Consider the following 8,615-nt stretch of genomic DNA (forward strand, 5'->3'; position numbering starts at 1 on the left):
CAGCGATGCGAAAGGAAAAGGGATTGCCGATGAGTGACGACGATCAGTGGATAGTTTATAGTATGTCGTTGTCAATTATGTTTTACCTTTTGACGATATCATGTTAAACATTGGTTCGGTTTTGTGTTATGAATAAAGTGGTTTCGATTACGTTCTATTGAGGTTTTGATCTAGCTTCTGCATTTGAGGTGATTTACCTGTTTTAGTTTATTAATGATTCTAAGTTGATGTATTGAGAAGATGTGTTGAGATTGTCGGGGAATGATTTATATGTTGAGTTTCTGTTGGAAAAAAAAAAATGTATCTTTGAAGTCTCAAGTTATCTAATGCCCTAGGAGAGCGGGGTGTTATAAAAAACAAGAATATGAACAAGGGTGAGGGTTTTATGAGACGATGACATATAAGTCATTTTCTCTTATTTGTATAATCCCAAATAAATTTCTCTAAGAAGGGAGGGATAAATTTGTTTGCAAAATCTCAAACTAGTGGAATTTTAGATAAATTTAACAAATATAATAAAAAATATTTTTGTCTAAAATATTTTCTATATTCTACTTTTTCTGACCCATATTTTGGTTAACAAACACTACCTTAGTTAAAATCACTTAGGAATTGTTTCACAACACAACCAAGGTAATCTTGTATTAAATAATAATATTAACAAATAAAGGGTGTCTATTTAGGATTATGCTATTTGTATAGAAGGTCTTTTACAGGTGGTTTTATAGGTAACTTGAAAAGACTATTTTGTCCATTTCTCTCTTATCTCAATGACTATTTTACCCCTTTCTCTCCCCTCTCTCCTCCATCCCCTCTTTCTCTCTCTCTCTCTCTCTCTCTTCTCCTCCCCCTTCAGCGCCGCCCACCACCGCTCGTTGCCTTGCCTTCGCCGCTACCTCGCCTGCCCGACAGTTGATGTCTTGCCAGGCCGCGAGAGGCGAGGTGGCTAGGCAAGGATGCAGCAGGTGGCGAGCGGCGACGGTCGGTCAAGTGAGAGGCGAGGCAGCAGTTGGCCAGACAAAAGGGGAGGTGTCAGCAAGGCCAAGTAGTAGCGGCGGCGGGTGACAAGGCAGCGGCGAGATAAAGGCTATGAGAGACAGTGGTGAAGGGGAAAAGGGAGAGAGAGGTGCAGTTATTGGAGGGGGAAGATGAGAGAGAGGAGAGGAGAGAAGAGAATATCGTGAATTTATCACGATAAGTCCTCAATTTATCACGAGAATATCATTGTGTAAACCCAACTATAATTTGCCTTATGTACAAATAACATTATTCGTCTATTTATTTGCATGAAGGAGAGAAGTAGAAGATTGATCATCTGGTAACCCAAATGTAGAAGGCCTAAAGAGTGCATCAATCCTCCCTTGAAGGAACTCGCTGAACCAAATGGCTGAGTCTTTGAGGTATCTTCTCAATCCACCCTTATAATCCACGTAAGTGATGCCAAATCTAGCATTATAACCCAAGCACCACTCAAAATTGTCAATAAATGACCATATAAAGTACCCTCTCACATCCGCGCCCTCTCTGCAAAAGTTGCAAATATTGTTTCGATTCAGGGTAATGCTATGAAAAGCAAAAACTTATGAAGGAGTTAGTATGAAAATGATGGGGAAATTCTTGCATTAACACTTAAAAAAAGTCTAAATATTTCATGTTACCATAAAAGCAAAGAGGGAGTATCCCAAGTGTACGAGGCTCCCTGATAAGGGTAGCAAAAATCGTTTTTGCATCCAATCACACTCCTTTTTTTTTTTCCTAAATAAAAAAGAGAGGTGAAGTGATCAACGTAGTAACGTCCTCTCTTATTATAGAATGTCTAGTTTGAGCCATAGTCACTACCTGTGAAGGTGAACCTGTCACCCTAGTCCCACCACAGTACACAATGTGGGCCCTTATACTTGTCCTGTATGGTCAGGTCTACGATTGGAAGCGAGTCCATGTTTAAGGATACCATGATTCAATCTCTTGACCAACAACAGGGAGGAGTACCTCCCCAATCGCTAGACTACCACGATGGAGGTGTTTCTAAACAAAAAATGTTTCTATAACTAGAAGTCACAAACTTTTAGTAACAAAAGAGCAACCTTATAATTTCTACTTACTACCAATTGTCTGCAATAGACTCATACTATCCACCACCAAAATGAACCTTAATTTCTCCATGTTGTAACGTTGCAAAAGGAACAGGCACTATACAGTTGAATTTTTCAATTTTTGTTGTGGCTTCCAAGTGTTGAGTTGGTATTTTTTTTTTCTTTTCTTTTAATGATCAAAGGATTCTAGCTATTTATCTTATGGTTTGCATTTTCTGCACAAGAATATTAAGTTTGCTTGACATTTAGCATGTATTTGGTATACTTACTTGATAGCTTTCAAAAGACATTTTAGATGTTCATGGTAACAATGGATCCTAAGCTCATCCTTCAAAGATTTACCAACTGGTGCCGAGCTATTTTTTACTTCTGCAAGCCCTACAGAAGAATAGGAAATGGTTTTAATTTTTTGCAAATATTGATAGAATCAACTGTTCAAAGACTCCATACATATAGGATTCAAGGGTTCAATTAAATTGAAAAAAGAAAAGAAATAAAGAATAATATTAACTTACCATTTTCAGTAACAATAATAGTTGGATTACCATAATTATCTTTTATGAACAGCAGAAGCTTTCGAAGTCCGTCAGGATATATGTACAACCAGTCTAAATCAGTCTACAAAGAAAATGAATGCGAAAATGTTCAGCATTATCATATCGTAATCTCTATAAGCATATCAGCAAAATGAAATTTGGAAGATGTTCGCAAGAGAGAAATGCAGATGATTACCGGTTTACCAATTGGAACACCATTTTTGGTCACTGCAGAAAGCAACAAATAAATATGCTTAGAAAGCATGAAGAGAGATAGAAAGGTGTCAAATTTGAAATAAAAAAAACTAAAAAGGTTTACGACTTATGTCTCCAAGTGGCATTCTTTGAGCTTACTGTATTCTATGATATGGTTATCAGTTGTCATGCTTAGGGCAGAAGTATTGATAACCCTGACATCAGCTGCATAGTATGAACTATAGTAATTTATTCCGAGGAAATCAAAAGATTCCTTGAGCATTTGAGTTTCTTTCTTGGTGAATTTTGGCAGTCGATTCCCAACAAGAGACTGCATGCTTTGTGGATAATTACCATAAGTTATTGGGTGTAAAAACCTATACAGTTCAAGAAAAATATGTCATGTTCTTTGGCAAAGTATATGATATCGGAATGTACAACGTAAATAATGTTACTACCTTTTAAACATTTTGATTGTTATCAATTAATAATATAAACAAGCAGCCTCCACGTTTCAAGTAAATATGATCACTTGCTAAGATCAAGCTTAAAAACAGGGATGGAAGAGACAATACTCTGCTACTCTTACCATCCCAGAACAAAGTCAACAGCTCTCAAAGCAGCCTTCTGGCTCACATTATCATTAGAAAATGGCTCATACCACTTGCTTGATAGTGTAACTCCAATTTGGCCTTTTTGAGAAGCCTGTTGACATCAAACTTTGATAAATGAAAACATTCTTGAGTTCATAAGTGATCACAGATTCATCTATGCTGCAAAATGAAGGACAACAATCCATTTGAAATTAAATAAATATTTTATAGGACATGGAAAGAAATAAATAAGCATTCTTCTGCATTTTCACTAGCTACCTACAATTTTACTCAACACACCTTTCCTTTATTTCTTCTTATATTTTCGAGAGAGCTTTGTGTCTAACAACTCTTCTAAGTGTATGGAGGAACATGATTTGGTAATATCTCCCTCAGGGTTAATAATGTCATGGGATGGGAGTAACTCAAATTGATTATGTTTTTCTGTTGGCAGATACCATGTTAATTATTTCACTCAAGAGTCTCAAACATAGCATGGAATAAGACAAACCTTGTATTTTTCCCTGTACAATCTTACAGCAGCTGCATGGGAGAGGACAAGGTGGTGGCCAACAATATAGGGCTCAGTTGCTGAATTTCCTAACGTGCAATTTCCCACATAGTTAGAACATCTACCAGGTGCATAGATGCCTTTTGCATATCCAAGTGCACTAAACTCGTAAGGCTCATTCACAGTGAACCAGTACTTCACTCGATCACCATAAGTTTTGAAGCAAAAATCGACATAGTCTAGGTAATCATTCCTGTTTGATTACAGGTACGTTCATATCAATTCAGTGATTCGGAAATGAAGTGCTTTTGTTGATTATAAGTTGAACTCACATGATCATGTGGCTTAAGAATCCACCATATTCATTATCTAGAGCTTGCGGAAGATCCCAATGAAACAGTGTTACATAAGGTTTTAGGCCTTCACAGAATAGACGTAATCAGTGCAAGATCATTTGGAACAAAGAAACTCAAGAAATTATTGTAATTAGTCTGATAATCACCATTCAACAAGATGTTGTCAATGAGATCATTGTAGAATTGGACACCCAAAGGATTGACTCCACCACTAAGTTTTCCCTCTGTCAAAAGCAAAAGCAAAAGGCAGGGGGCAAAAATGAGGAAGAAGATAACAAGAGAAGATTAGAAAAATCCAGGTGCTTGTGTTTCAGATATTTAAGTGTTCTGTGGCAAATTGTTCTCATCTGAACTACATATGTAAGGAAAGAATCTTACTAGGAAATATTCTGGACCATGAGATGGAGAATCTAAAAGCATCGAATCCAATTGCTTTCATCTGAGCTATGTCTTCCTGAACCACATTCATCCATTCAACTTTGTCAAAAAGAATACAAACTTTGCAGTACCAAAAATCTCCTATTTCTTAGGCTTTGTTTGAGAGAGAGATCGTTATGGGATAAAAAGAGTGGAATAGAATGTAAAATCTTTTCTCTCATTTGGGAGTAGGGTTGGAAAGAAATGGGAAAATTTTCTCCTTGTTTGGGAGAAAAATGGAAATGGATGGAATTGAAGGATATTAACCAACAAATGACCATTATAGAGTGTGATAAAGTCAAGGACAAATTTGAACTTTTACACCCTGTTTTGAGTGAAAAAAATGTTCATTTCAATTCTAGAAATTCAATTTGCAAATTGAAGATATCCCATATTAGAAATTCAAACTGATAACTAGAAATTCAATTTGCAAATAAATTCCATATTTGCCCACAAATAAGTTTTGTGGAAAAAAATATCCCGTAATCACCTTTCTTTTCCCCAAATAGGTTACTACAATCAAGGGTATTTCAAAGAATAAGAGCAAATGAAATTTCAATTATGTAGTTATTCCGAATATAAATTTGTAGAATTCAATTGAATTCCCTGTTTTAAATTGTGTCATTCCAAACATGATTTTATGTAGAACTCACTTATAAATGAATTCTACATTTCAAATTAATTCATTCCAAACAAGTGTTAGAAAACCATTAAAGTTAATATAATATTGTCAAAACACAAAAGTTAGTTTTCCATGCATTCTCTCCCAATTCGCAGGAGACAAAAAGTACGCATTTGGATGGAAATGAATAGATTCACTTTCCATCAATTTATATTCCATTCCAAACCAAACAAGAGGAATCCTCCTATATCCATTTCCATTCACACTGCAATGGAAGTAATTAATTGATTAACTACAACTAATTCCACCTTATAATGATAATAAAACCCATCTGCAACATCCCCTGTACTGCGGTCCGCTATTTTGTCTGCCATTGAGGCCTCAAAGATCAGCAGCCAAGTTAGGGCAAAATAGAAAGCCGAAAGAAGGAAAGACAGCGAAAATTAGAGAAACCTGGTTCATTGTGCGTGAAGGTGTCCCAGATGCTTGGCCCTCTCCCAAACTCAGAGGCTGCTCCTTCAACCTAAGAAGATAACAACAAGATCAAGAGCGTACAAGTTTCTTTGAAATGTATGTAAACAGATGGATATCAAATTACATTCCATTTTTCCTCCAGAAAACCCAACCTGGTACGAAGAGGATCCTGAGCCGAACACGAAACCGGCCGGAAAACTGCTGCGATCGAGCTTCGCCGACTGACGGCTCATTTTTCCGGCCGCAGCGGAAGCGAAAGTGCAGGCCGAGTTCAGGAGGAGGAAGAAGAAGCAGAGAGGAGTTGCTGAAGCCATGGCTGATGCTGTTGGTCTCTTCCAGGCATAGGCCTGAATTTTCTTTCACTCATCCATCTCAGTCTGATCTACAGCTTCTTCAATGATTGCTTGGTCCCCGTTTTCCTGCCCAATACTCATAGTAGTAGTGGCTAAACACGAAAGAAGCAATCACCATGACCCCGTTGTCGTCCACATCGCATTGTCGTCCTCATCGCAGTCCTTCCAAGTGCGGTGTGGTCGAATGCATCTGATTCTAACTCCATAATTAATTTATATTCCATATACCATATCTTAAAAATCTCATTTACTCTTGTTGACTCTAACAGCGACTCAGTTAATGATTCAATAAATATAAGATTATAATATAAATATCCTAACCTTTAAATTACAATAAGTTAAGAGTCACATCAGTAGATTCTGAGTTCGATTCCTTATCTGAACAGTGAGACAAAATCTTTACCTACAATTTACTTCTTTTATTAAAATCAAGGATACAAACGATCAGATATTGTTAAAAGATAATAATTTTAAAATTATATAATATAAATAATCACTAATTAATATCTAACTATTAATACAAAATATAATTAGAAGTGTGAATGTAACATTTTGCTTAAAATTTATCCAACCACGTGAATAGCATGCAATAATTGAACCAGGAGTTTGGTTAAGACCAAGTATATATTTTAGTTTCTTTATTGGTACGTTTTTTATTTAAATATTTTATTATTTTAAGTACATATTTAAATTATGTAATTTTGAATCAATTTATCTTTAAATTTGTATTATTTTGATTATACTCTTGAATTCATTGTTCTCAATAAATTTATCGAGACGTGTAATTAAGTCGAAATTATATAGTTTAGGGATATAATAAAAATATTTAAGGGTATAATTCACTTAAAATTATAAATTTAAATGTATTTTTAAAATAATAAAAAAATTCGAACGTTTAAATAAAAAAATATAAAATTATAATAATTGAAATATATATTCTACGGTGTATTCATAAGGGTGGGTGGTGTTAAATAATTGGATAGGATGTTTTGATGACGTGGCCTTCTCAAAGTGGAATATCTGTTGGCAGTGGGACGTTCGGATGCTCTAAAGCGACGTAGATATTTTATGGCTTTTTTTAAAAAAAATATTTTATAATATTGAGGGCACTAATATACAATGTGAATTGGATAAAACTATTTGTACAGAACGAAGTCTATATATAGCTTTACAGAATTATGAAATGATTAAATTACCCTTGATTTGTTCAATCCAACACACTATCTCTCTTTCGCCTCGTCTCTACTCTTCTTTCATCTGTCTCTCTCTTGCGCTTGCCTTTGTGCCTCTCTATTACTCTCTCCGAGTGTCGATCGTCGCCACCCGCTGCACCTCGATTGGTTTGGGTGGTTGCTGGTTGCTGGAGGTTACAGCGATGAGAAGGTGAGGCGGCAAGGCGCAGAGACGAGGGGCCTGGAGGCGACGAGGAGGCGAGGCAGTAGAAGAGACGGGAGGCGATAAGGTTGCAGATGAGGGCTAGGCAGCGGCGAGGTTCCAGGTAAGGGCGAGGCGGGCAGCGAGAAAGGGAGAGAGAGAGAGAAGGGGGTGAACAAATCGCGATATATTGCAATTTATCGCGTCTATAAAGGGATTATATGAACCCTTTCTGTACGAATAGCGCGACCCATGTAAATTATGTGCGTATGTTTGATGAAATATAAATGTTCAATTATATATTTTAGTTTATGTATTTATATTTTTTATTTAAATATTTTATTATTTTAAACACATTTCTGAATTGCATAATTTTAAATCAATTGTATTTCTAAATTTTTTATTATTTTAATTATACATCTGAATTTATTATTTTTAATAAATTTGTCGAGATGTGAAATTGATTCTAAATTACATAATTTAATGATGTAATTAAAATAACAAAAAATTTAAAGGTGCAATTGACTTGAATTTGCAAGTGTATTGAGTGTTTTTAAAGAATAAAAAGTTTGAATGCCTAAATAAAAAAATATATAATTAGAGGGGTTAAATGATATCTAAATATATCATTTATATTATAGGAAACATTCTTAAATATGATAAAGAGTTTTTTTTCTAGTAACGTTTGTTAAAATGAGCAAAATAAAGTTGTATAAGATAAAGTTAGAATATTTTCTAAACTAAGATATGAAATGATCAAGATAAGATTGAGAAACATTCCAACACTTTTATTAGACTGTTTGTTAAATTTTTTGGAATGCATTATGAGACATATGGATCATTTTTCTTATTTGTAAGGTTTAAAATAAATTTATCTAAATAATTCTAAGTAAGAAGTCACGTGATTTATTTTTTAATGGTTGTCAGATAAATTTAACAAATACAATGAAAAATACTTTTATTTGTAATATTTTCTATATTCTACTTTTTTTCGACGCATATTTTTGTTAACAAATATTACCTAAGAGGTTTGGACACGTCAAAAAAGAGGGTGTGGGGGTGGGGGTGGATGTTCATGTCTTTGTTTATGT

At 35.0% G+C, this 8,615-nt stretch overlaps 1 protein-coding gene across 2 annotated transcripts; it reads right to left on the bottom strand.

Moving 5' to 3' along the window:
• Positions 1-1,164: 1,164 nt before the first annotated feature.
• LOC127786615 (beta-glucosidase 17-like) lies at positions 1,165-6,238 on the bottom strand. Of its 2 annotated transcripts, XM_052314119.1 has the most exons (13): positions 5,950-6,238; positions 5,777-5,846; positions 5,632-5,690; positions 4,663-4,738; positions 4,431-4,508; positions 4,261-4,348; positions 3,929-4,181; positions 3,414-3,529; positions 2,984-3,201; positions 2,826-2,857; positions 2,609-2,711; positions 2,363-2,471; positions 1,165-1,524 (listed from the first exon to the last, which is right to left on the bottom strand). In XM_052314119.1, exons 1-13 carry the CDS (start codon positions 6,109-6,111, stop codon positions 1,275-1,277), a joined length of 1,614 nt encoding a protein of 537 aa, XP_052170079.1. In that variant the 5' UTR covers positions 6,112-6,238; the 3' UTR covers positions 1,165-1,274. The 2 variants fall into 2 exon arrangements, with proteins under 2 accessions (XP_052170079.1, XP_052170081.1); XM_052314121.1 differs by lacking the exon at positions 5,632-5,690 and having other exon boundaries at positions 5,950-6,022.
• Positions 6,239-8,615: the final 2,377 nt, after the last annotated feature.

Source organism: Diospyros lotus, chromosome 12, assembly GCF_014633365.1.
Source record: "Diospyros lotus cultivar Yz01 chromosome 12, ASM1463336v1, whole genome shotgun sequence".
Lineage (NCBI taxonomy): Eukaryota > Viridiplantae > Streptophyta > Magnoliopsida > Ericales > Ebenaceae > Diospyros > Diospyros lotus.